Below are 27,869 nucleotides of genomic sequence, written 5' to 3'. Positions count from 1 at the left end.
CAGAAGCCAAGAACTCATCACGGAAACCAAAATAAGATTGTTTTATTCCAATCCGGAAGAACAATAGTCCAAACAATTCCCCTCCCCTGCTGGAGACTCTCCTGACCCCCAGTGCCCGCCCTCCCTCTCTTCAGAAGGCGAAGGGGGTCGATGTCTCCAGGTCTTGGAGAAAAACCAAAACCATGCCCCTTCCATTTCTTCTCTACCCATCTCCCACACATTTCCTTTGTCTCATCTCCGATTTTTCTTCCCCCTCCTACATCCCGTCCCTTCCTCTCCTGCTTCCCCCAGCTTTTCCTCATGTCTTCATTTCTGTCTCTTTGCTTGTCCTCTCTCCTCCATTTCTGGCTCCCCTTTCCATTTTTTCTCGCTTACCTCCTCTCCTTCATCTGTCTTCTGTACTTTCTCCCTTTCCCCTCTCCCCCCTGCACTCCCTAGACTGGCCAGTCTACTCTTGCCAGACACTCCCCATATCATCACGTCCTCCCCCTCCCCCCAGCTCTGCCCCTTTCCTTCCTTCTGCCTCAGCCTGACCCTGTCTACACCTTTCATCACATGCTTCCTCTCCAGAGGGAAGCCCTCAGAATCCGCCCTGGCCATCAACACCTTCCCCAGCTGTGGCTCCAGGACCTCAGAGACCACTTACAGCTTGCCCTTGGACCCAGAGAGGCAAACTGCCATGAGGAGGTCCCTGGATGCCCCAGGAGGTGGCCAGGGGGACTGGAGCGGTCTCCTTGGCCTCAGCCCTATTATCTTTGGGATCGAAGAATGCCCTCCGACCCTCCTGGTGGAGGGTGGTGGGCAGAGGCATGAAGGGTCAGGGCTCTGGGGCTCTCCCCCAGCAATCCCTGAGCAGGTCCATGTGGAATAAGGCAGCCCCAGTGAGGAGGCGCGCTGCAAAGAGGTGTCTGCAGGGCAGACGGCGGGCGGCGTGAATTGAGCAGCTGCAGCGCGTCAGGGCCCCATCCAGGAAGAAGTCCGAGGTGCCGTCCTTAAGGGCAAAGCCAGCTCCGGTCCAGTGGAAACCCCGGGTCCCATGCTGCCTAGCAAAGGCCAACTCCTCAGCCACCAGGTCTGCCAGCTCTGGCCCGCAGGCTGCTCGGAATTTGGCCAGGGGTTCCCAGTCCACCTCCTCCTCTCCCGGGGGTCGGCAAAGCCTCTTTGGTTCCCTGGGGCCATCTTCGCCTCCTTCCTGCAGGCCGTCACCTGCAGCCAGGTGTTCACTCCTCGCCGCTGCCCATTCTGGGCTGCCTTCCAATACAGCCCCCATCGGGGCGCCAGACACGACTCCATTCCCCAGCCCTAGACACCGCCCTCCTGCGTCTCCCCACTCCATCCCTCGTCCAGCTCGGCTCTTGGGGCCCACGGACCGGGCTCCCCCTCCATCTCCATTCTCCACGCCTGTGACCCTCGTGTCTCCCAGCTGGACCAGAACTATATCCTCCAGGCCCCTTCTTCTTTTGACCCCCACCCTCGCTCCCCTCTCCTCTGCAATCTCTGGCCCTCTCCTCCTCTCATCTTCCCACTGGGGTCCCCTTTGGTCTCCGTTCTCAGGGGCCAACTCCAGGGACTTCTCCAAGGGGATCCCCCTCAAGTTTCTGACCTCCAGCCCCCTCCCCTTCTCTACTTCTGACTGCGGCCCCTTCCATTCTGCAGTTCTCAGTCCCCCTGCCCTTTCATCGTGCAGCTGCGCCCCCCTCCAGGGGCTTCCTTCAAGACTCCTGACCCTCTCATAGTCAAACTGGGTCCCCCTCAGGTCGGTGGTACTCCTGCGATCTTCCAACTGGGCCACCCTCCAGGTATACCCTTCCAATCCTCTCAGCGCCTGGTCCTCCAACTGGGCCCCCCTCCAGACATAACCTTCCAGTCCCCAATCTTTCTCACCCTCCAACTGAGGCCCCCTCCAGTCTCTAATCTCTGGCCCTCTCAGGTGCCCTTTCTCCAACTTCGACCCTCTCAAGACACCTTCTTCCAGTCCCCTCGGCTTCTGATTCTCCAGTTGACCCCCTCTCCGATCTCTGATCTGCAGTGCCCTCCCCTTCTCACCTTCGAACTGAGCCCCGCCCCAGTCTCTGGTTTCCAGTGCTCTTGCCCACTCCTTCTCCATCTGGGCTCCCCTCCAAATACTTCCTTCCTTCGGAGACCCTCCCCAGTCGCCTGTCTCCAGGCCCCTCACCCTCTCGTTCTCCGCCTGGGCCCCCCTCCCTGGCTCATCCTCCAGCCAAGGCCCCCCGCCATCGGGCCCCTCGGGCACCGCCTCCCCAGCCGCGTCGGCCCACTGCATGGCCACCAGGTCGCGAAGGCACTGCGCCACGCCACGCGAGGGGCTGAGACGACGCAGCAGTCGCCGGCGGTGGCCTCGCACCAGGGCGCACGCGTCCAGGTCTCGGGCCGCCTCGAAGGCGCGGAAGCGGACCCACATGTCGCGGCGGGGCTCCCAGTTGCGCTCGAAGTAGTCCACGAAGGCGGCCGGGCCGTGGGCGTGGAGCTCTGCCAGCGCCTCGTCGTAGGCGGCGGGCGACGACGCGCCAGCCAGGCGGCACAGGCGCGACCACAGGCCCGGGTCCTCGCGGCCGGCGCCGCCCAGCTCCTGCGCCTTGCTGAAGAGCGTCTCCAGGCCCTGCGCGCGGCAGATCTGCACGCGAGCGCAGGGCAGCAGCTGGCGCACTGCAGGCAACTGCGCCGCCACCTCGGGCCCGGCGGTGAGGCAGCGCACGCGGCCCTTGACGTCTGGCGCACTCTGCAGAAGCGACGCGAGCGCGAAGCGCAGCAGGCTCGGCGTGCCCGGGCGCGCCACGCAGCAAGCAGCCTGGCGCGCACGGCCTGAGCCGTCCACGCACAGCACGGCCAGCAGATCCAACGCGCCCTGCAGCCCCGGCAGCCGGTCCACCAGCAGCATGCGCGGGAAGCGCCGCAGCAGCGCCCTGGTGCGCGACGTCAGGAAGAACACCGTCTCCACCACTGCCTGGTCCTCCACGAACACCAGCTTCACCTGCGGGCGGGGGCAGGGACGCAAGGAAATAGGTCAGAGGATGCTGGGGTCTCCCCGCCCAGCTCCCCGACCTCGGTTTCCCCTTCCACGGAAATGGGAACCCATTCATTCTTGCCTGCATATGCATTTATTCTTTTGACAGGCAGGAGGCAGTGCAGGGAAATGGTTAAAAACACTCTGGAGCCGGATCGCCTGGGTTTGAGATCCAGGTACCACAGTCTAACAGCTATGTGATTTTTTCCACATGACACTTTTAGCTTCTCTGAGCCTCAGTTTCCTCCGCCAGAAGCTGGCTATTCATTCCTCCGTGTGCTGAGAGGCAGTCTAGGGCAGTGGGTCTCAAAATGTGGGCCCTGGACCAGCAGCATCACCATCGGTTCTTGGGACCTTGACAGAAATGCACCTTCTCGGGGCCACCTCAGACCCACTGAGTCTGAAACTCTGGGGACGGGCCCCAGCAATCTAGTTTGACAAGCCCTCCAGGGGACTCCTATGCATGCTTAAGTTAAGGATGACCAGTCTAGTGGTAATGAGCTTAGATTGTGGAGGCACATCGTTTAGCTTTTGAGTCCCACCCCCACCACTTCTGAACCCTGTGATTTAACCTCTCTGTGCCTCAGTTCCCTCCTTAACCTCCATATTCCCTGATTATCCCTTCTAGGCACTGAACATTCATTTCTCCATGCACTGAGAGGCAGGACAATGGTGAAAAGCATAGCCTCTGAGGCCAAGATCCCTGGGCTGAGATCCTGGAGCCCCTGCTTCCTGGCTGTGTGCCTTCTGCCAACTTCCCTAACCTCCCTTTCATTTGTAAAGTGATGATAATAAGAGCATCTCTGTGATTAGAAAGATGAGATGCATTCAAGCATTTAGAACATTGCCTGGTACATATAATATTACTGTTATTACTTATCCAACAAATAGTAAGTGTTCTGAAAGTGGCCATTATAATTATCATCTCTGTTCAAACATCACGTCCTGGTCTTCTCTGACTTCCCAACTAAGCAAACACCCCATCTCTCTCTGGCTCCTTTTGGCCACAGCACTTACCACCCTTTGGCAAGTGATATCTTCGTTTGCTGATCTGCCCATTGCCTGCTTGCCCTCCTTAAGATGTAAGCCCCACAAGCACAGGGATGTTCCCCTTCGGGATGGTCTCTCTTGGCCTCTGCCTTATGTGACTCTTCCTTTTGCTGATTTTATTCCGTATCCTTCTGCTGTAATAAACTGTAGCCTTGGCTATAACAGCACCCCTGATGCTTTCAATGGCACCTGCTCCAGAACAATGGCTCAGTACATCCTGAGTGAGTGAACTCACGTGAGGGTGTGCAGCCATGTCCAAGGCCACATCTGTAAGGGTGGAGGTTCAAGGATCAGACTCCTGGATTTGCCTATTAGCCGTGGGACTTCAGGCAAGTGACCTCCCCTCAATGAGCCTTGGTTCCTTGTCTGGAAAAATGGGGATGTCCATTTAACAGGGTCATGGATGGGCTAAAATGAGATCACTCCTGGCCAACGCATGGAAGGACACCTGGCGTGCATCAGCTCTCAGCTGTTCTTACCGTCTGTCTCGATCTCTCAGCAGTATTCAGCACAAGTCTACATGGCTGACCCCAATAACAACCCTGGACACCAAGGCCCAAGTAAGTGTCCCTGGCTGGCAATACATCATTGTTGTCACATGTCATTGCTGGGAGAATTGAGCACTGTCCATGGGACTTCACTGAGAGAGGACATCTGGCAGCTCATGCTGGTCTCTCTTGGCCTCTGCCCTATGTGGTGCTGCGGGATAATTAAGGAATCAGAGAGACTGATGGGGTTGCCTTATGTGGCTCTTCCCTTTGCTGATTTTATTCTGTATCCTTCTGCTGTAATAAACTGTAGCCTTGACTATAACAATTTTTCTCAGTTCTGTGATTCCTTCTAGTGAATCATGGAAACTGAGGGTGGTCTTAGGGACCCCCAGCTACACCAGAAGAGTGACTTGCCCAAGGCCACCGCGCTAATAAGCAGTGATGCTGGGATCCAATGGATCCAGGCCATTAGGAATGATTGGAAACAAAAGCAGTAGGTGGGAGAACATGTGTGGACAGTATTTTAAGAGGTAGGGTGACATTTGATGAAGTCACGGCTATGTAAATGAATGCTTTTTTTTTTTTTTTTTTTTTTTTTTTGGAGACAGAGTCTCATTGTGTCGCCCTGGCTGGAGTGCAGTGGCATGATCTTGGCTCACTGCAACCTCTGCCTCCCGGGTTCAAGCGATTCTCCCTCCTCAGCCTCCCAAGTAGCTGGGATTACAGGTGCCCGCCACCACGCCTGGCTAATTTTTGTATTATTAATAGAGATGGGGTTTCACCATGTTGGCCAGGCTGATGAATACATTTTTCTGCCAAATATTTACTGAGAAAATATGATGTGCTGGCTAGGCACAGAGGAGAACAAATGAGACACACCACTGAGTGAGAGGAGACGGCCCGCAGGCCAAGGATAAATAAATATAAAAATGAAGTTTTCAGGTGTGCAAAGCCCACATGAAGTAGTTTTTCTGCACCAGATACGGTTCCAACAATTAATCTTTCATCCTTACAATATCCCTGTAAGACAGATACTATGATTATCATCCCCCTTTTTCAGATGAGGACACCGAGGCACACAGGGCTTCAGTTGCTTGCCTGGTGTCACCCATGTGATTTGCAATACCAGGTGAGCTGGGATTTGAGCCCTCACAGCTTGGGTCCAGGGCCTCTTGTTCCTGACCACTCTACCCTACAGCCTTAAAAAAAAATGGACCAAACAGGCCTGGCTTAGGCACACAGTGGACAGCAGTGCATTTTGCAGAGATGGAGAAACGCACGGAGGAACAGATTTTGAGGATGCAAATGAGTTGCACGGGTGTCCTTTCAGATACACAAACTGGTAGCACAGGGAAGCATCTGCCATAGACAGCAGATTCCACAAACATGAACATCAGAAACCATGCCTTTACTACCTTCCATTCACACCTCTTCCAACACGTGAGTAAATCCTCCCTTTTTCATGTGATCAGAATGATACTGTTCTCCAGACTGCCCCAAAGAAAAAATTGAAGGAATAAAAATAATAGCTAAGGCCAGGCACAGTGGCTCATGCCTGTAATCCCAGCACTTTGGGAAGCCAAGGTGGGTGGATCACCTGAGGTCAGGAGTTCAAGACCAGACTGACCAACATGGTGAAACCCCACCTCTACTAAAAATACAAAAATTAGCTGGGCGTGGTAGTGTGTGCCTGTAATCTCAGCTACTTGGGAGGCTGAGACAGGAGAATTGCTTGAACCCGGGAGGTGGAGGCTGCAGTGAGCCGAGATTGTGCCACTGCACTCCAGTCTGGGCGACAGAGAGAGACTCCATCTCAAAAACAAAAAACAAACAAACAACAACAACAAAATAATAGCTAAATATTGAACATATGCAGGGCTTCCTACTTCTGGGCACGGTTCTACCCATTCTGCACACACACACACACACACATACACACTGCACTTTAATTCTCACACAACAACCCCAACAGCCCTATAAGATAGTATTATCCCCATTTTACAGATAAATGAACTAAGGGTTGGAGAAGGTAAATAGTTTGTTCATAACTTGTTCCATGTCCCACAGCTAGTAACTGGCACAGCCAGAACGTTCATAAAGCTTTTAGCACGTATCAACATAAATAAAATCAAGTCACCAGCTGTTACTATAACACCCCAAAAATGGCTTGATGTAAAAACAGGCTATACGGCATAGAAAATATTCCCTTTGGGAGCCATGAAAAGCTAGAAAAGCTGAAACTAAGCTGCAGGAGGCCTGTGTAACTACAGAGCAGGGGAAACACGAGCCGCATATTCAGACAGGGCTTTGGGCGGCCCTTGATGAAACAGTATCCTGTTTGCCGCTTGCCAAGAAATTGCAGTTCTCCCTCTCCCGGGCACTTAGTAGCATTGCACCTCCCTGCCCCCTTGCAAGTAAGCAGTGTCATGTGACTTGCTTTGGCCAATCAAGTGTGAGTGGGAGGGAGCTGCGGCATCGCATCCAAGGAGAAGCCTTCGCAGCCACCCCTGCCAGGTACGGTAATTATGTTGGGCTGAATGACCATCCTCCTGGGTCCCAGAATGACTCAGATAAACAGTACTCCCCCAACATCCCATGGTGGCCGTGTAAGTGAGCAAGAAATAAAATTCAATGAGTTCAGCCACTGAGATTTGAGGGCTGTTCATTATTACAGCAAAACCCAGGCCATCCTGACTCACACAGCCTCAAGACCCTCTATAATTCACCCTCTAATTTTTCCTTTGAGGAGAGAAACAAATGCGTTTAGTATGCTGGGACTATTTGGGACTACTGCCTATTTTTCGTCTTTTTTTTTTTTTTTTTGAGATGGAGTCTCAATCTGTCACCCAGGCTGGAGTACAGTGGCATGATCTCGGCTCACTGCAACCTCTGCCCCCCCCAGGTTTAAGTGATTCTTCTGCCTCAGTCTCCCGAGTAGCTGGGACTACAGGCACCCACCAGCATGCCTGGCTAGTAGAGACGGGGTTTCACCATGTTGGCCAAGCTGGTCTCAAACTCCTGACCTCAAGTGATCCACCCACCTCAGCCTCCCAAAATGCTGGGATTACAGGTGTGAGCCACTGCGCCCACCTTCTATTTTCATCTTCTTTTTAAGAATTAATTATTTGAATATGCAAACATCCACATGGTCCAAAAGTCAAATAATGTAAAGCGATATGTAAAAGGTCTTACTCCCACCTCTTTAGTCTAATCAGTCTGTTTCCATTCACTAGTCTACCCTCATCCACAGTTCTTGGTATTCTTCTAGAGTTTCTTTATATGAATACAAGTAAACATACCTATAATTCTTATTTGCTCTATTTTATAGACAATACAGCATATTATGTACAGTTTTGCATTTTGCTTTTTTAACTTAAAAATGTGTTTGAGAGATCTTTCAAAATAGTTCCTAGACTTGTTCTCATTCTTTTTTTCTTTTTTTAAGGACAGAGTCTCACTCTGTCGCCCAGGCTGGAGGGCAGTAGCACGATCTTGGCTCGCTGCAAGCTACACCTCCTGAGTTCATACCATTATCCTGCCTCAGCCTCCTGAGTAGCTGGGACTACAGGTGCCCGCCACCATGCCTGGCTAATTTTTTGTATTTTTAGTATGGACGGGGTTTCACCATGTTAGCCAGGATGGTCTCGATCTCCTGACCTTGTGATCTGCCCGCCTCGGCTTCCCAAAGTTCTCATTCTTTTTTAGTGCTGTGTAGTAATCCATGGATGGATATACCACAAGTTATGTAACCATTACCCATTGGTGGAGTTTGGGTTGTTTCTAATCTGTTGCTTTCACAAATAACAATGATTAACCTTGTAAGTAAGTCCTTCCACAGCTGTGCAACTACATCTGCAGGATAAATCACCAGCAGTGGGATTGTGGGCCTAAGGGCGAGTGTTCTTGTCATTTTGATAGATATTGCTAAATTGCCCTCCACTGACATCATACCAGCTTCCCATTGAGTATTCCTTTTTTTTTTTTTTTGAGACGGAGTCTCACTCTGTCACCCAGGCTGGAGTACAGTGGCGCGATCTCGGCTCACTGCAAGCTCCACCTCCCGGGCTCACGCCATTCTCCTGCCTGAGCCTCCCGAGTAGCTGGGACTACAGGCACCGCCACCACGCCTGGCTAATTTTTTGTATTTTTAGTAGAGACGGGGTTTCACCGTGTTAGCCAGGCTGGTCTCGATCTCCTGACCTCATGATCCACCTGCCTCGGACTCCCAAAGTGCTGGGATTACAGGCGTCAGCCACCACGCCTGGCCCCATCGGGTATTCTTAAAAGGAACACACTTGCATCAATGCTCACCATTCTCAGAAGGCAAAGCATACACATAAGAGAAAGCTGCAACATTTCCGGGCAAGGTCTCTCTTTTCAGGGCTTGTTTGCTGGTTACCCTGGTGCCTGCCACAAGTGAGGGAATGGAGGTGTGACTGGACCCCAAAGCCCATCATCACCAAGCAGGGAAGGTGATAAAAGGTGTTAACGGTTGGGTATGATGGCTCGCGCCTCTAGTCCTAGTACTTTGGGAGGCTGAGGCGGGCAGATCACCAGGCCAGGAGATCGAGACCATCCTGGCCAACATGCTGAAACCCCATCTCTAGTAAAACACACACAAAAAATTAGCCAGGCCTGGTGGCACGCGCCTGCAGTCCCAGCTACTCGAGAGGCTGAGGCACAAGAATCACTTGTACCTGGGAGGCGGAGGTTGTGGTGAGCCGAGATTGCACCACTGCACTCCAGCCTGGGAGACAGAGCGAGACTCTGTCTTAAAAAAAAAAAAAAAAGGTGTTAAGGTGTTAACACCTCCCTGGGTGAAGTCGCCCCCCAATCTTGCCCATAAATCATGACTTGTGGCTTTGGGTACATCCTTCTTGTCTGATCCCCTCCAAAGATCAAGAGAGCAACCCAACTCAGGAAGTGCCGGGCACTTTTTACAAAATAATCCTTCCTTTGGAAGACTGCTGGGAAGTGGAAAGACTGTTGCTTGACCTAGGCTTGGGATGAAAATTTAAAGCTCGCTATCTATCTGTCTGTCTGTCTGTCTGTCTGTCTGTCTATCTATCTATCAGGTCTCACTCTGTTGTCAAGGCTGGAATGCAGCGGTGTGATCATAGCTTACTGCAGCCTCAAGCTCCTGGGCTCAAACAACCCTCATGCCTCAGCCTCCCGAGTAGCTGGGACTACAGATGCAGGCCACCATGTCTGACTAATTTTTTTTTTATTTTTTGTAGAGACAGGTGCTCGTTATGTTGGCCAGGTTGGTCTTGAACTCCTGGGCTCAAGTGATCCTCTTGCTTTGGCCTCCCAAAGTGCTGAGATTACAGGTGTGAGCCATCGCACCTATTATATTATTAATGTTACATGTTATGCGTTACATATTATAATATTAATATTATATTATCTATTACATTATATTGTTACTACTGTATTATTAACATAATAATATAGAACTCTTTCATTAGATTGTATAAGTGAAAAAAAAGGTGAAACTTCTGTGTAAAAGTGATGGATTGAACACCTCTCTAGTTTCACTCTCTCTTGAACCTCAATTACATCTATTTTTTTAAATGGCTTTTTTTTTTTTTTTAAATCAGAGGCAATATGATAGGGACAGAACTTTGGAAACTGGAAAGCAGCTGGACATGCCAATCCCACCCCACCCCCCAAAACCCATGAATCCTAAGCCAGCAATTGAGGGATGCTGAGAACCAGTAGCAAAGTCCTCAAAAGGAGCTGGCAACACCAGGCCAGTTTTGCGGAAGGCAAAATAAAGACGAACTGAGGGCTGTTTCAGCAGCAGCTAGACCTCCAAATCTCGTTTCCCCTCTCCCCTTACTCTTCCCCCACCCCCAGTGACTGGGGTTTATTCTGTAGACAGGGCAAAACAGAAAGGGGCCGCTGGCTTTGGGGACATCTGGCCCATCTGAAGATGAGGGAGGGGGATTCTGAACCCCAAGTGGGGACTGAGTGCGTCTTGCTGGCTGAATGCCTGACAGCTCCCTGCCTCTGCCCTGTGGCTCCCACAAGCTGGCAGCCTGGCCCTGGTAGCCTTGCCCTGGCAGCCTGGCCTTCACCCCCCGCCAGGAGGCTGGAGGAGTTTTCTCAGGGGGATTTGACCAGCTCCAGAGGAAGAACAAAAGATGGTGACATCTGGCACTCCCCAACGTATAAAGCAAGATGCAAAACAGCATGTACAGGCCGGGTGCGGTGGCCCCCACCTGTAATCCCAGCACTTTGGGAGGCCAAGGTGAGTGGATCACTTGAGGTCAGGAGTTTGAGAGCAGCTTGGCCAACACGGCGAAACCTTGTTTCTACTAAAAATACAAAAATTAGCCAGGCATGGTGGTGCATGCCTATAGTCCCAGTTACTCAGGAGGCTGAGGCAAGAGAATCACTTGAGCCTAGGAGGTGGAGGTTGTAGTGAGCCAACAGCATGCCACTGCACTCCAGCCTGGGTGACAGGAGTGAAACCCTGTCTCAAAAAACAAACAAAAACAGCGTGTACAATAGGCTGCCTTGCTTGCTGGGGGTGGGGGGTGGGGGGACAGAAAGAGGAAATAAGGTTAAAAATTAAAGTTAAAAATACAGACGTGCAAATTGACCTGTATATGCGCAGAGCTGTGCTGTCCAATCCAGAAGCCACTAGCCACATTAGGTTATTTACATTTCCATAAACTAAATGACAAGTTCAGTTCCTCAGTCATACTGGCTTCATTAAGTATTCTATAGCCATGTGTGGCCAGCGGCCTCTGGATTGGACAGTACAGATAAGAACCATTTTCTTTCTTTTTTTTTTTTAAACAAGAGTCTCACTCTGTTACCTAGGCCAGAGTGCAGTGGCATAATCTCTGCTCACTGCAACCTCTGCCTCCTAGGTTCAAGCGATTCTTGTGCCTCAGCCTCCCGAGTAGCTGAGATTGCAGGCAACCTGCCACCATGCCTGGCTAATTTTGAATTTTTAGTAGAGACCAGGTTTCGCCATGTTGGCCATGCTGGTCTTGAACTCCTGCCACCAGGTGATCCGCCTGCCTCAGAGTCCCAAAGTGCTGGGATTACAGGTGTGAGTCACCATGCCCAGCCTGGATAAGGAACATTTCTATCATTGTAGAAAGTTCCACTGGGCAGTGCTGGTCCATAGGATAGAAAGCTAGATATGATTTATAAGCTGCTAATAACTCTGTGGGGGAGGGGACCTGGGGGACAGGATGTGATAAGACTTTTCACCACATACCCTTTTTAGAACCATGTGAATGTATGACATATTCAAAAAGTAAATATTTAAATGTTGCTTCACTAATCTGTCTCTCCTGTCCTAGAACTTCTTCCTCCTTTCTTTTAAGAGTATTAAGGGGCTGGGCGCGGTGGCTCATGCCTGTAATCCCAGCACTTTGGGAGGCCAAGGTGGGTGGATCACCTGAGGTCAGGAGTTCAAGACCAGCCTGACCAACATGGAGAAATCCTGTCTCTTCTAAAAACACAAAAATTAGCCAGGCGTGGTGGCGCATGCCTGTAATCCCAGCTACTCAGGAGGCTGAGGCGGGAGAATCGTTTGAACCCAGGAGGCAGAGGTTGCAGTGAGCCAAGATCCCGCCATTGCACTCCAGCCTGGGTGACAAGAGCGAAACTCTGTCTCAAAAAAAAAAAAAAAAAGTATTAAAGCAGGCCAAAACACAGACCCAGGGGCCAACCTTGGTTTAGCCGAGATTCCAAGACAGACTTCAAAATGAAAAGACAATTCCCCTTCTAGGGAAGGCTCTGATTTATGAATGAGCTGCTTTGCACAGGAACAATCCTGCAGAGGGCGGTTTCAGGGAAGAACAGCTGAGGCTTATTTATGTCATAGTGGGTAGTGGAGGACAGTTACTAGGTCAGTAAAGACCAGTGGAGTAGGAAGTGCATGTGTGTTTGTCCCCACGGTGAAGGTCTGGATCCAGGCTGTGTGGGTCCGAAGCCCAGCTCTGTCACTAAATAGCTGTGTGACTTTGAGCCAGTTACTTGACTTCTCTGTGCTTCAGTTTCCTTGTCTGTAAAATGGGGATGAAAATGGTGGACTATTTCCTCATAGGGCTCAGGTGAGATTACAATGAGTTATAGTATGTAAAGCACTTAGGGTAGTGCCTGGCATATAGTAAGTGCTTGATAAACATTAGCTAAAATTATTATTATGTCAGGACAGAGGCCTGGGCTTGGGCTGGTGGCTTGAATCAGGGCTTCTTACTGGGCATGAGATGAAGGCAGGAAGAGTGTGCCAGAGCTGAATCTCGACTTTACCCTGCCTTGGGGCCTCTTCCACACACAAGGGAGACAAAGGCACAGCCAGTAGGAGAAACTAGTTCTTACCCCACTTTCTCATCTTTCTTTCCTTTTTAAACTTCAAGTTTACCCCAAACTTGAAGTTGGATTAAAGCCACAGAGATTCCTTATGGAGCAGTAGCCATCCTCACTGTTCCTCCAACACAAGCTTGCTCGTGCCTCTGGGCCTTTGCACTGGCTGTTCCCTCTGCCTGGAACTGTCTTCGCTCTGATGACAGAATGAGGGTCCCTTGCCTCTGTTCCATCTCCTCTGCTTCACCATCATGTGCTTAAAGAGACCTTCCCTGAACAATTCAAACAGCACCCTTAGAACCGTCCCGCTCCAGGCCCCGGCTTTTTTCTCCTTTATGATAGTTATCGCTCCATCACATTACAGGACATAGCACTCTTCCTTCTCCTAATTCTCCATCTGCGTGGTGGGTTCAGGTGTGTTCTCCCCTTGAGAACATTCATCAAACTAAGTATCATTTGTGCATTTTCTATTTGTGCAGTTCAACTTAAAAAAAAAAAATGTAAGTAGGCCTGGCGTGGTGGCTCATGCCTGTAATCCCAGCACTTTGGGAGGCCGAAGCAGAAGGATCGCTTCAGTCCGGGAGTTCAAGACTAGCCTGGGCAACATAGGGAGACCCCCCCCAACATCTCTACAAAAACTAAAAAATTAGCTGGGTGTGGTGGTGCACGCCTGCTGTCCCAGCTGCTTGGGAGAATGAGGTGGGAGGATTGCTTGAGCCTGGGACATCGAGGGTGCAGTGAGCTGTGATTGCATCACTGCATTCAGCCTGGGTGACAGTGAGATCCTGTCTCAAAAAAAAAAGATTTTTTTAAAAAAAAAAACTTACATAGCACTTGTCATCACTGTGGCTCCTCTTCTTGCTAGCACCCAGCCCCTAATGATGTTATATCACATTTGGGCGTGTTTGTCGGTTGTTGGTTTCTCCCGCCAGAACTGCAGGGGCGTTCTGGCAGTTACCTCTGCAAGGCAGCCAATAGCCATAGGTGGCTATTTAAATTTCAATTAATTAGAACAAATTAAGGCCAGGCACGGTGGCTCTCGCCTGTAATCCCAGCACTTTGGGAGGCCGAGGCAGGCAGATCACAAGGTCAGGAGATCGAGACCATCCTGGCTAACATGGTGAAACCCCGTCTCTACTAAAAATACAAAAAAATTAGCCGGTGTGGTGGCACGGCCTGTAGTCCCAGGTACTTGGAAGGCTGAGGCAGGACAATCGCTTGAACCCAGGAGGTGGAGGTTGCAGTGAACCCAGATCGCACCACTGCACTCCAGCCTGGGCGACAGAGTGAGACTCCGTCTCAAAAAAATTAATTAATTAATTAATTCAGTTCCTCAGTGTACTGGACACATTTCAAGTGCTCAATAGCCACGTGTGCCTGGGGGTGCAGAATCACAGAATGTTTCCATCCTGGAAGAAAGTTCTACTGGACAGCACTACACTAGAAGGTGAGCTCTCTGCGGACAGCGACCACATGGGTCTGGTTTGCTGCTGCATCCCCAATGCCTGGGTAAGTACTTATTGAATGAATGAATGGATGGAGGAAAGGAGTGAAGGGATGAGAGGGCGGATGAAGGAACGAATGATCCACGAGTCTTCAGCGTGGCTCTCCCCCGCCCCCTCCCCCCGCCTGCCTCTCCCGAGACCCCACCTTGGCCTCGGGGTCGGTGCGGAAGAGGCCCTCGAGCACATGCAGGGCGTCCAGGACGCCGTGGTCGCGGCCCTTGCAGTAGGAGAGCAGGCGGCGCACGTCGGCTGGGGCCACGAACTGCTTGGAGATCTTGTTGGTGGTGCGCACCGGCAGGCAGGCGTTGGCCAGCAGGTGGCCCGGGCGGAAGTAGTACGCGAACTCCAGCGGGCAGGCCGGGTGTGAGTGGGTCAGCTGGCACTCCGTCACCACGAGGCGGTCCCGCAGCGGGCTCAGCTTGACGATGATGAAGGCGGGGCAGCCGGGCTGGGGAGGCCTGTGGGAGGAACCACCACCGCCCTGGTCACATCACTCTGCTGCCCTCTTCTTCCTTTCCACTCACCTTTTTTGTTTTTTAAACTAAGAATTGTTTCAGGCATAGAGAAGAGTAGAGGGCCCTAAGAATATGCCAGCTGTGTGGCCTGGGGCAAGTCACTTCAAGTCTCTATGCCTCAGTTTCCTCATAGGTTAAAAGGAGGTCCTACTCATCATACCTTCCTCATAGGATCATCATGAGCATGAAAAGAGTTAATATAGGTAAAGCACCTACGCAGTGTCTGGAATATGGCAAGCAGTAAGTGTTCACTAAAATTCTATACCTACCACCCTCAGTTCTGTCAAAAGTGAGTGAATGTTTTATTGTATTTACCTTAACTTTTTTTAGAAATAAAAAATTTCAGATAGTCCTGTATCTGCTTCTGGTTTAGCAATAACATCGAAAGTTGAGGCCTTCTGTGAATGCTGCCCTAACAAATTATCCTCCTTCCCTCTGCCCCCAGAGGCAGCCACTATCAAAATTATCTATTAGCATTCCATGTATATTTTTATGCACCCATGAACAATGGGAGGTATGTTTCTCTGTTTTAAAAGCATTGTATACATGAAAAAGGACTCAAACTCATTAGGCATCAAAGACCTAACAATTAAAACCCTAAGGAAATGCTACTACACATCAGCAGAAAGGTCAAACAAAAGAGACTGATAACATCAAGTGTTGATGAGGACGTGGAGCAACTGGAACTCTCATCCATCACTGATGGGAGCATGAAATGGCACAAGCACTTTGGAAAACTTCATGGCAGTATCTACTAAAGCAGATTTTATGCCTCTCCTGTGACCCAGTGGTGCCACTCAAGATAAATGGGCATCTTAAGATGTGTAAGAGAATGTTCATAGCAGCACTATATATATTCGCCAAATACTTGAAACCTAAATATCCAACAATACAGTGAGAAAATAAGTTGTGGTATATTCCTAAAATAAAACACTAATCAGCACCAAGAATGAACACACCATTACAACCTCCAACAACATGGACGAATCTCACAAACCTACCAAGTGGAAGAAGCCAGACATGAAGGAGAAACTGTGATATGATTCCCATTTATATAAAGTTCAACAGCAGACAAAGTTAACCTCTGCTGTTAGGAGACTAGATAGTGGTTACCCTTAAGTGGTTAACCCTGTAAGGGGGCATCAGGAGGTTTCTTGGGACTGGACATATTCTGTTTCTCGTTCTGGGTGCTGGTTACCTCTGAATTTTATTTTGGGAAAATTCATTCAGTTGCACACGTATGATGTGTGTACTTTTCTGGATGTGTGTTACATTTTTTAAAAGTCTACTTAGAAAAAACTTTGTTTTTAGCCGGGCTTGGTGGCTCACACCTGTAATCCCAGCACTTTGGGAGGCTGAGGGGGGACAGATCACCTGAGATCAGGAGTTTGAGATCAGCCTGACCAACATGGTAAAACCCTGTCTCTACTAAAAAAAAAAAAAAAAAAAAATTAGCCAGGCGTGGTGGCCAATAATAGGCTAATGGGATTACACCTGTAATTCCAGCTACTTGGGAGGCTGAGGAAGGAGAATGGCTTTAACCCAGGAGGCAGAGATTGCACTGAGCCGAGATCGCACTACTGCACTCCAGCCTGGGTGACAGAGTGAGACCCTGTCTCAAAGCAAAAAAAAAAAGAAAAGAAAAGAAAAAGAAAACTCTTTGTTTCTGAGCATTGTGGTAGGAAGAATCATGGTTCCCCAAAATATTCACATCATAGTCACTGGAACTGTGCATATGCTGCCTTCATGGCAAGAGGACCGTTGCGGGTGTGATGCAATTAAGGGTCTTGAGATGGGGAGTCTGGATTATCCAGGTAGGCCCAAATGTCATCACAAAGGTTCTTATAAGGGAAAGAGGGAAGTAAGAGGATCAAAGTCAGAGAGAGATTGAAAGATGCTACCCTTCTGGCTTTAAAGATGGAGGAAGAACCAGGCACGGTGGCACTTGCTTATAGTCCCAGTTACTCAGGAGGCTAAGCTGGGAGGATCATTTGAGTTCAGCCTGGGTAACATAGTGAGACTAGTGAGACCCTGATCTCTCAAAAAAAAAAAAAAAAAAAAAATGGAAGAATGGCCTGGCGCGGTGGCTCATGCCTATAATCCCAGCAGTTTGGGAGGCCGAGGTAGGCGGATCACCTGAGGTGGGAAATTCAAGACCAGCCCGACCAACATGGAGAAATGCTGTCTCTACTAAAAACACAAAATTAGCCAGGCGTGGTGGCGCATGCCTGTAATCTCAGCTACTTGGGAGGCTGAGGCAGGAAAATCACTTGAACCCAGGAGGCGGAGGTTGCAGTGAGCTGAGATCGCACCACTGCACTCCAGCCTGGGCAACAGGAGCAAAACTCTGTCTAAAATAAATAAATAAATAATAAATAAATAAAATAAATAAAATAAATGGAGGAAGAGGCTCCAAGCCAAAGAGCATGGGTGGTCTCTAGAAGCTGGAAAGATAAGGAAGCAGATTCTCCTTAGAGCCTCCATAACACAGCACTGCCAATGCCTTGATTTTAGTTCTGAGACCCCTATTGGCCTTCTGACCTCCAGAACCATGAGATAAATAAATTGGTATTGTTTTAAGCCACCATATTTGTGGTAGTTTGTTACATCGATTGAGACTAAGACAATCATCCCACCCTATAGATGCCTTTTCAGCTGGCTTTTCACTCGGATTTTCAAAACTGTTCAGTTTCATTCCTTTTACTGCTGCCCAGTGTTCCACTCCATGGCTCTGCCATCTATGATGGTGTTTCCAGTTCTCCTCTTTTACGAATGATGCTTCAATCACCCCAATGTGTGATACAACACTCTCTTATACATCTCTCTATGTGTGTGAGCAAGAGTTTGTCTAGGACAGCGGTTCTCAAGACTGCAGAGCATAGCCCATTACATGAAATTAACATAGGGAGTTGCAACCAGCACTGTAGAAAATGAAATAGGGCCGGGTGCAGTGGCTAGCACCTGTTGTCCCAGCACTTTGGGAGGCTGAGGCAGGAGGATCACTTCACTTGAGTCCAAGAGTTCAAGACCAGCCTGGGCAACATAGCAAGAGCCCTTCTCTACAAAAAATTAAAACATAAAAAACTAGTCAGGCATTGTGGCATACACCCATAGTCCTAGCTATTCTGGGAGGCTGAGGCAAGAGGATCACTTGAGCCCAGGAGTCAAGGGTTACAGTGAGCTATGATGGCACCACTCTATTCCAGCCTGGGCAACGGAGCAAGACCTTGTCTCAAAAAAGAAAATAAAGAAAGGGAATAGGAAAAAAAAAATCAGAGTGTATTTCTCTGATAGTAATATTTAAATTGGCATCTGATTTCTGAAGAGGGGTTCAGTGTTTCTCCATGTGGATTACTAATGTCAGCATTTTTTGGCAGATTTTATGTTTATACAGCAGGAGCTGTCAAACATTTTCTGCAAAGGGCCAGGTAGTAAATGTTTAATATATTCTGTTGCTATATTGCAAACGAAGCCATAGACAATACATAAATGACCAGGCATGGCTATGTTCCAATAAAACTTCATTTATAAAAAACTTCATTTATCAAAAATAAAAATTACAGGCTGGGCATGGTGGCTGATGCCTGTAATTCCAGCACTTTGGGAGGCCGAGGTGGCCAGATCACGAGGTCAAGAGTTCGAGACCAGTCTGACCAACGTGGTAAAACCCCGTCTCTACTAAAAATACAAAAATTAGCCAGGTGTGGTGGCACACGCCCATAGTCCCAGCTACTCAGGAGGCTGAGGCAGGAGAATCGCTTGAACCCAGGAGGTGGAGGTTGCAGTGAGCCGAGATCACGCCACTGCACTCCAGCCTGGGCTACAGAGCGAGACTCCGTCTCAAGAAGAAAAAAAAAAAAAAAAGTAGGCTGCAGAGGTTGCAGTGAGCCGAGATCGCGCCACTGCACTCCAGCCTGGGCGACAGAGCGAGACTCTGTCTCAAGAAGAAAAAAAAAAAAAAAAAAGTAGGCTGCAGAGGTTGCAGTGAGCCGAGATCGCGCCACTGCACTCCAGCCTGGGCGACAGAGCGAGACTCTGTCTCAAAAAGAAAAAAAAAAAAAAAAAAGTAGGCTGCAGGTTTGGATTGGTCCAAGGGCTTCCTAGTTTGCTGACTCTTGTAACACAGACGGCCCAGGGCCTGGTATGTAGTTAAGAAACCCTGGCTCCCAGGTAGTAAATACCCCAGTAACACACCCCCTAAAAGCCCTCCTATGTTTTTTCCAAATGGCCCCCCAACTGAGTGATTCTCCCCAGGATCCACCCAGAGAAATGCTTAAATCCACCAGTATAAATGCTTAAAAATTTTCTTTGTTAAACCAGAAGGGCATCCTTGACACACCCCTTTTTCTCCTACATGCACGAGGTAAAGAAAAACGCAGGAGCCTGCTAGATTTTAAAAATCAAAATACAGAGTTTGAGACTTTATGCCTTATTTAAAGTAACAAGGCCGGGCACGGTGGCTCACGCCTATAATCCCAGCAGTTTGGGAGGCCAAGGCAGGTGGATCACTTGAGGTCAGGAGTTTGAGACCAGCCTGGCCAACATAGTGAAACCCCATCTCTACTAAAAATACAAAAATTAGCTGAGCATGCTGGCGGGCACCTGTAATCCCAGCTACTCAGGAGGCTGAGCCAGGAGAATCGCTTGAACCTGGGAGATGGAGGTTGTAGTGAGCTGAGACTACACCATTGCACTCCAGCCTGGGCGACAAGAGCGAAGCTCCATCTCAAAAAATACAAAAATAATGCACATTTAGAAAATTATTCAACGTACAAATAAATATGAATAAAATAAACCTACAGCCACCGTGTGGTATCAGGCGGAAGCAAAGGAAATCCCCACGTGCAGCCATGTTTGATTTATCAAGATTGCAAGTTCACGGAATGCCACCCGGTACATTTTTCTAGAATAATTCATGGGCTTTTGTGAAACCCTTGGTCTGACTTCCTTCAGCCTAGGTGTTTCAGGCCCTAGAACAGCCCCTTGCTCTGGGTACATCACCTCTTCTGTGAAGCCATGAATCTTGCCAGAGAACAGTGCGTTTCCTCTGCAGGGGCCCAGAATCTCACATAACCACCTACTGGTGCTTCAACACACCATTTTTGCAATTTCTCTCCACCTATCTGGAGGAATAATGTCATCCCCCGGCTAAATGCAAATTCCACATGGATAGGAATTTTTGTCTGTTTTGTTTATCTTTGTATCCTCAGCACCTAAAATAGTACCTGGCGTCTGGAGGTGTTCAGTAAGTGTGTGATGATTCAGTGACTGAATCCCACGATGTAATCTACAAACCCTGGCACACCTACTCTGGGATGTGGTCTCCATTCCACCACTCCATCCATCACCACGTCCTACCCATCCACATTTTTTCCATTTCCACAACCTATCGTAAGTTCTTCCCTCCTTCATAAAACATTCCTCTCCCTTTTCACCTAGTCAACTCCTACTCATCTTTCAGGCCTCACAGCCAGCATCGCCTCCTCCAGGAAGTCTTCCCTGAACATATCCTGGCTAGGGCACGGTCCATCATATGTAGGGAATTTTATTTTTTTAAATTTTTATTTATTTATTTTTTTGGAGATGGAGTCTCACTCTGTCCCCAGTGGCACGATCTCGGCTCACTGCAACCTCCGCCTCCAGGGATCAAGCAATTCTCCTGCCTCAGCCTCCTGAGTAGCTGAGATTACAGGTGCATGCCGCCACACCCAGCTAATTTTTTTTTTATTTTTATTTTAGTAGAGACGGAGTTTTACCATGTTGCCCAGGCTGGTCTCAAACTCCTGAGCTCAGGCAATCCACCCACCTCGGCCTCCCAAAGTGCTAGGATTATGGTGTGTGCCACCACACCTGGCTGGGATTTTTATTTATGTCCATCTGTAATGTACACTCCCCACAGAAATCCCAGCATCTAAAACCACCATCTTGCACATTGCAGGGGCTCCCAAAAACCTCTTGGGTGAAGGGACGGATAGGCTGGTGGCCAGAACCAACACATCTTTAGGGTACCCATGGCACAGTCAACCCTCACACTGAGGGTTGAATGATTGAAATAAAGATGAGGGAAGGAGAGAGAAAGAGAAAGTGAGAAAGAAAGGCGGGAGGGTGGTAATTAAAATCATGGGCTTAGTAACCAGAATGAGGGTCCAGACCCTGGTTTTCCCTCTTAGCTGCTGTGTTATCCTGGGAACAATCTTTAAGCATTCTGTGCCTCAGTTTTCTCACCTAGAAAGTGGGGCCAATAGTAATACTAGTCTCTCAGGCTTGTAGAGAGGGCTAAATAAGAGGATTAAATTATGTAAAGTGGTTAGAAACGGGCTAGTGCATAGTAAACAATGCAGAAATAGTACGTGCTATTTTTTAAACTTTTTTTTCAAGGACCCGCTGCTTTGCTTTGTTTTGCCTTCCACTTACCCATTTATTCATTTTTTTGAGATAGAGTCTCGCTCTGTTGCCCAGGCTGGAGTGCAGTGGCACAATCTTAGCTCACTGCAACCTTTGCCTCCTGGGTTCAAGTGAGTCTCCTGCCTCAGCTTCCCGAGTAGCTGGGATTACAGGCACCTGCCACCATGCCCGGCTAATTTTTGTATTTTTAGTAAAGACAGGGTTTCACCCTGTTGGCCAGGCTGGTCTCAAACTCCTGGCTTCAAGTGATCTGCCCGCCTCGGCCTCCCAAAGTGTTGGGATTACAGGCGAGAGCCACCGCACCCGACTACCCATTTATTCTTGATCTTTCAGGTTTTCAAGATCTTTGTGTTTTCAACGGCCGGTGTGTATTGAGAAAGGCTGAGCAATTCTGTTCCGGGGGGGAAGTGCTGAGAGAGAGGGACACGGGAAGGAACTGGAGCTGGAGAGCTGAAGCTGCAGCAGTGGTGACTTCGAGAGAGTCACTGTGTAACCTCTGGCAAGGGGGAAGGAGTGGCCAGGAAGAAAGTTCTTGCCTGGTTCCTTGCACCCTCAGCCCCAGCCTCCTCCTTCATATCCCTTCTCTCTCCCCCACATCGTCTCCCACACGGCCCCAGAGGGATCTTCCTCCACCCAGAACTGACCCTACTCACAGCCTTCTAGGGCTCCCACCACCCCCCAGATAAAGTCCCAACTCCTGTACTCAGCCCTGCCAGATCCAGGCCTTGACACCACTGCAGCCTCATGTCCTGCCTTTCCTTACACACTAACTTCCCCAGCCTGACCTCGGCCCATGGGCTGTCCCTGGGCTGTGGTACTGGAGAGGCTCTGCTTTGAGCAGCTTGAGAGAGTGAGGGAGCGAGACATGACGGCTCCAAGATGTCGTTCCTGAACCGGCTCATCAACCACCTGCTCCCGCACTCCCCATTCTGAGACCATCTCATCATCTACCCAGTCCCCAGAGTGTACCCAGGGCCCTGTCCTCGCCCCCTCCATAGCCCTGTCTCTCCTGCTCCTTAGCTGTCTCTGATATTTGTACAGCACTTGGGACAGTACCTGCACATAGTAAACCTAGTGTGTCTGTTAGCTCACATACTATACATACGTAAAACATATCAACAAAATTCTTCAAGGTTCTGCTTACTGGTTACCTCTTCCAGGAAGCCTTCCAGAACCATCCAGTAAGCTTTGAGGTGGAGCTGACCACTCCCTTTGTATCCTCCTCTCATCTCCCCCTCAATCTCACTCTCACTACTATGGGCCACTATCTATAATTTTTTTTTTTGTTTTTTGGTCTTTGTCTACCCCATTAAGTTCTGAGCTGTTCAAGAGCCGAGATCAGTCTTGGATTCTAAATGTCCAGTGAAGGGCATGCACATAGTAGGTGCTCAATAAGCATTTGTTACATTGGAACTGGGTTCCATTAATGGGTTTCAGATTAGGCCTGAGCTTCTTTGAGCTTCTTGCAAGCTCTAACGTTCTAGGTTTCTGGGTGATGTGTGTGTTTGATGCTGTTCCACTTTCAGATCCCCGAGTCTCTGTTTCTAGAATAAGTAGTGAGAAAAAAGTTGCAAGAATGTATCTCACAATACATGTTTAAATAACTACTGGTGATAGAGCTGTTAGAGAGTGCTTACTCTGTGCTGGATGCCTTTCTGAATAATTTACCTATGAGATAGACACTATTATGTCTCCCATTTTCCTCATGAGGAAACCGAGGCCACAGAAAGGTAGAGTCACTCGCTCAACAGCATCCACCAAGCATCAGCAGTGCAATGGCCCAGAGTCCATGCTCTTGAATCCTGTAACAGCTATCACTTAATCAGCCACCCCATGTTCCAGGCACCAGGGTTATGCGTTTTTCTCATGTATCATCTCACAGTATCCTCACAATGGCCCCATGAAGCGGGTATCATGATAACCCCATTTCAAAGGATGAGAAAACTGAGGCTTGGAGATGTGAAGTCCATTGCCCAAAGTCACCCATTCAGGAAGTCATGGAGCATGTCTCAGGCAGCCTGAAGGCAGAGCCTGTGTTCTTAAGCACTCTGTTCTTGTCTACAGCTCCCCAACCAAGGGTCTCAAACTCACACACCTACTGGGACCAGGCAGGCAAAACAAGCAAAAGACAGCACTAGGGATGAGGCAGCAAAGAGTGGCAGGGTCTGGGGCAAACCTGGGCAGCAAAGCCCCATCCAAGAGGGGTGGCTGTCTGCCAATGGAAACATGGGCTCACCTCTTCTGGTGTTCCAGTGGAAGCTGGAAACCTAACATTGTGTGGGGAACAACCCCTGTTTAAAACTGGGGTCAGACCAGGCACCATGGCTCATGCCTGTAATCCCAGCACTTTGGGAGGCCGAGGCAGGCGGGTCATCTGAGGTCAGGAGTTCAAGACCAGCCTGGCCAACATGGTGATACCCTAAAAATACAAAAATTAGCTGGGCAATGGTGGCACATGCCTGTAATCCCAGCTACTTGGGAGGCTAAGGCAGGATAATTGCTTGAGCCCAGGAGGCTGAGGTTGCAGTGAGCGGAGATTGTGCCACTGCACTCCAGTGTGGATGACAGAGCAAGACTCCATCTCAAATAAAATAAAATAAAATAAAATAAAATAAAATAAAATAAAATTGGGGTCAATTTGGCTGAGTATGGTGGCTCATGCCTGTAATCCCAGCATTCTGGGAGGCCGAGGTGGGCAGATCACCTCGGCCTCCTTGAGGTCAGGAGTTCGAGACCAGCCTGGCCAACATGGTGAAACCCCATCTCTACTACAAATACAAAAATTAGGTGGGCATAGTGGCACACCTGTAGTCCCAGCTACTTGGGAGGCTGATGTGGGAGAATCTCTTGAACCCAGGAGTTGGAGGTTGCAGGGAGCCAAGATCGCGCTACTGCACTCCAGCCTGGGCAACAGAGTAAGACCCCGTCTCAAAAAAATAAAGAAAAAATAAAGAATAAATAAAATAAAATTGGGGTCCATTAAAATACCCCTGGCCACCTGGGTGTGATTCTGGCTCTCCTGGATTTCCCACCTGCCCATCTTTGCACAGTTGTAGGGAACTACCTGTGAGCTTGTTCTTTTAATGTCAATCTTCCCGTCCACTCAGAAAGTACCAGAAGGGCAGGGATTTTTGTCTCTTGCCCAACTCCGTCGCTCCAACTAGAATATCCCCTGCCCACAGCATGGGACCTGTCCCCTTATTCACTGAATAGATGGATCCTTTTCTTTATCCTGTGGCTTCTCTGCCGTTCAGTCTCCCAGCCTCTGTCTCCCAGTCTCAGTCTCCCAGTCTCAGTCTCCCAGTCTCTGTCTCCCAGTCTCAGTCTCCCAGCCTCTGTCTCCCAGTCTCAGTCTCCCAGTCTCAGTCTCCCAGCCTCAGTCTCCCAGGCTCAGTCTCCCAGCCTCAGTCTCCCAGCCTCTGTCTCCCAGCCTCAGTCTCCCAGCCTCAGTCTCCCAGCCTCTGTCTCCCAGTCTCAGTCTCCCAGCCTCTGTCTCCCAGCCTCTGTCTCCCAGTCTCAGTCTCCCAGCCTCTGTCTCCCAGTCTCAGTCTCCCAGCCTCTGTCTCCCAGTCTCAGTCTCCCAGCCTCTGTCTCCCAGCCTCTGTCTCCCAGTCTCAGTCTCCCAGCCTCTGTCTCCCAGCCTCTGTCTCCCAGCCTCAGTCTCCCAGTCTCAGTCTCCCAGCCTCTGTCTCCCAGTCTCAGTCTCCCAGCCTCTGTCTCCCAGTCTCAGTCTCCCAGCCTCTGTCTCCCAGTCTTAGTCTCCCAGCCTCTGTCTCCCAGCCTCTGTCTCCCAGTCTCAGTCTCCCAGCCTCTGTCTCCCAGCCTCAGTCTCCCAGCCTCTGTCTCCCAGTCTCTGTCTCCCAGCCTCTGTCTCCCAGTCTCTGTCTCCCAGCCTGTCTCCCAGCCTCTGTCTCCCAGTCTCTGTCTCCCAGCCTCTGTCTCCCAGCCTCAGTCTCCCAGTCTCTGTCACCCAGCCTCTGTCTCCCAGCCTCTGTCTCCCAGTCTCTGTCTCCCAGCCTCTGTCTCCCAGCCTCTGTCTCCCAGTCTCTGTCTCCCAGTCTTTGTCACATGTCCAAAACCTGGCTCTTCTGTTTCCCTGGCTCTCTCTGGTGTCTCTGCCTTCATGTCTCCATGTTTCTGGAATTTTCCGTGACTTCTTCTCCTCTTAGGGTGTGTGTGTTTTATGCTCTGCCTCTCGAAGTCTCTATTACATTCTGTAAGTCAGGCCGGGCACAGTGGCTCACGGCTGTAATCCCAGAACTTTGGGAGGCGAGGCAGGCAGATCACCTGAGGTCACCAGTTCGAAACCAGCCTGGCCAACATGGTGAAACCCCATCTCTACAAAAATTCAAAAATTGGCCAGGCATGGTGGTGGCGCGTGCCTGTAATCCCAGCTACTCAGGAGGTTGAGGCAGGAGAAACAACGCTTGAACTCGGGAGGAGGATGCAGTGAGCTGAGATTGTGCCATTGCACTCCAGCCTGAGTGACAGAGCGAGACTCTGTCTCAAAAAAACAAAGCATAACAAAAACAAAAACAAAAAAACACACAAAAATTAGCTGGGCATGATGGCAGGTGCCTGTAGTCCTAGCCACTCAGGAGGCTGAGGCAGGAGAATCACTTGAACCTAGGAGGTGGAGGCTGCAGTGAGCCGAGATGGCATCATTGCACTCAAGCCTGGGCAACAGAGCGAGACTCCATCTCGGAAAAAAAAAAAAAAAAGTCTGTAAGTCGGGCCCACACCATCTCTTGCTCCTGAGTATCGTTGTCTCTCTAGCTCCTCTTCTGTCTCTCAGTACATGTCCCTTCTTGACTCCCGCCTCTCTGCAAGGTGTATTTGGCTGTCTCAGTTGGCCTCTCCCCCTCTGCATCTCTGAGTGGGGTGTTCTCTGCCCGTCTCCCACTCACACCCACCCCCGGTGCTCCCCTTCCCCCTAGCAGGACAGCGGCTCAGGTTCACGCACCCCACGGCGGGCCGGCTGGGCGCACGCACGTCCTTGCACACAAGCCGCACGTAGCTGTACTTGAGCACGTCGATGAGCGTGTAGAGCGGAGGCGCACTGGCCCAGCGGCAGCGCGCCAGGTGCATGGAGCTCTTGACGAAGAAGAGCGCCAGCCGCTGCTGGCACCACGCGTCGAAGAAGCGGCTGAACTCTGCCCACGAGAAGAAGGCCCGCTCCCGCAGCTCCTGCTCCTCCTGCCCCGCAGCCGTGCCGGGTGGGGGCTCCGGCCGCTCCATCCTGGGGGCCTGCGTGGAGGAGAGGAGAACAGGTGGATATCAGACCCATTCCCACCCGGGGTATCTCATCTACTCCATTCTCGGCCTGCCCCGTCGGTGCTGGTGCCTCTATCGAGGTGGGTAGCCCGGGGTCGGACGTGCCTGTTTTTCTCCAAATATGTAAATATCAACCTCCATCCTATCTTTGGCCTCCTCCCACCGCCTTATCCCTGGTTCACTTGGAGCCTGTCATCTTGATTCCTAATTCCAACTCGTCTCCTCCTCCGCAGATGTGACCCTTAGGTACAGTTGGCATCTCTCCTCCCCAAATACGACCCTTAAGCTCAGCTCTGGACATCTCCTCAAATGTGTTCTCAAATTCCAGCTAAAACCTCCTCCCCTTCCAGCTGTGTCTCTCACCCAAGAGTAACTTCTAGCGCTCGTATTCATCTGGAACTCCTCCTTCCATGTGCCAACAGTTGGCTGTAACCCCTCCAAAGACGCTGCATCTCCAGATGTGCTCCCACATCCAGGCCACGGACCCCTCACCCGGTCACATGCTTCATGCACCTGTGGCTCCGCACTTCTCAGACGTGTCTCTGGCGTGCAGCTGTTGCCCCTTCCCGGGATTATGACCCTAGGGCTCGCCACATGCAGCTGTAGCTGGGGCTTCCCTGAGACACTCTCATCTCCAGATGTACTCCCCACATGCAGTTATCCACGCTTCGCCTACAGGTGTGTGCCCCACTTGTGGCTAGTTCTCCTCGGAAGTGTCACCAGTATTCACCTGTGGTCCCCTCCTCCTCAGATGAGGCCCCCAGTCCAGCTGTGGGCCCCTCCTCCCAGTTACATCCACCATCCCCCGCAATATGCATTTTCGTTCTAGACATGGCCCCTCGTCCTCGGATGGGCTCCTTCACCCCAGATGCTCCCCCCACGTCCAGCTGCGCGTCTCCCCTCGAGCAGCCCCATCCAGCCCGCTCCCGACCCTCCTACTCCCCGCCCCGCCAGCTGCCGCACCTTCCAGCCCCGCCGTCCCACCTAGCTGTGCCTCTCCCCTCCCCAAGATGTGCACCCTTCCCGCCCCTCCCCACTCACCTACCCGCCCCGGAGCGGCGTCCACCTCCCACAATGCCCCGCGCCCAGGCCTGGCCCGTCCCTTGCTCCCGGGATGCCCCGCGCGGTCTCCCGCCTCTCTTCCCGCCGTGCCTCGCGCGGGCGCTTCCACCGATTCCTCCTCTTTCCCTGCCAGTCACTCCTCAGACCCTCAGCCACACCCGCTCATCCAAGGCGAGGGAAAGCTCGGGCATTTTCCCAGTGTGCTCTGCGG

The 27,869-nt window shown here is 50.5% G+C and overlaps 1 protein-coding gene across 4 annotated transcripts; it reads right to left on the bottom strand.

Annotated features, from left to right (window-relative positions):
* Positions 1-26: 26 nt before the first annotated feature.
* ZSWIM9 (zinc finger SWIM-type containing 9) lies at positions 27-27,707 on the bottom strand. 4 transcript variants are annotated; one of them, XM_009232838.4, is made up of 4 exons: positions 27,642-27,707; positions 26,286-26,569; positions 14,548-14,860; positions 27-2,992 (listed from the first exon to the last, which is right to left on the bottom strand). In XM_009232838.4, the coding sequence occupies exons 2-4, from the start codon at positions 26,558-26,560 to the stop codon at positions 818-820; spliced, it is 2,763 nt and encodes a 920-aa protein (XP_009231113.4). In that variant the 5' UTR covers positions 26,561-26,569; positions 27,642-27,707; the 3' UTR covers positions 27-817. The 4 variants fall into 4 exon arrangements, with proteins under 4 accessions (XP_009231113.4, XP_009231114.4, XP_009231112.4 ...); XM_009232839.4 differs by having other exon boundaries at positions 27,638-27,688; XM_009232837.4 differs by lacking the exon at positions 27,642-27,707 and adding an exon at positions 26,960-27,621.
* Between the last annotated feature and the right edge of the window lie 162 nt (positions 27,708-27,869).

Source organism: Pongo abelii, chromosome 20 (assembly GCF_028885655.2).
Source record: "Pongo abelii isolate AG06213 chromosome 20, NHGRI_mPonAbe1-v2.0_pri, whole genome shotgun sequence".
Taxonomy (NCBI): domain Eukaryota; kingdom Metazoa; phylum Chordata; class Mammalia; order Primates; family Hominidae; genus Pongo; species Pongo abelii.
This window is presented reverse-complemented; position numbering and strand designations above follow the sequence as displayed.

Bases quoted from the DNA above. Each gene is read 5' to 3' on its own strand.
- ZSWIM9 (XM_009232837.4), bottom strand. From the start codon at position 26,989: ATGAATACGAGCGCTAGAAGTTACTCTTGG. The intron at 14,861-26,285 runs GTGCGTGAACCT...TTCCTCCCACAG, and splicing joins CCCAGCCGGCCCGCCGTGGG to GCCTCCCCAGCCCGGCTGCC. The intron at 2,993-14,547 runs GTGGGGTCTCGG...CCCCGCCCGCAG, and splicing joins GCACCGACCCCGAGGCCAAG to GTGAAGCTGGTGTTCGTGGA.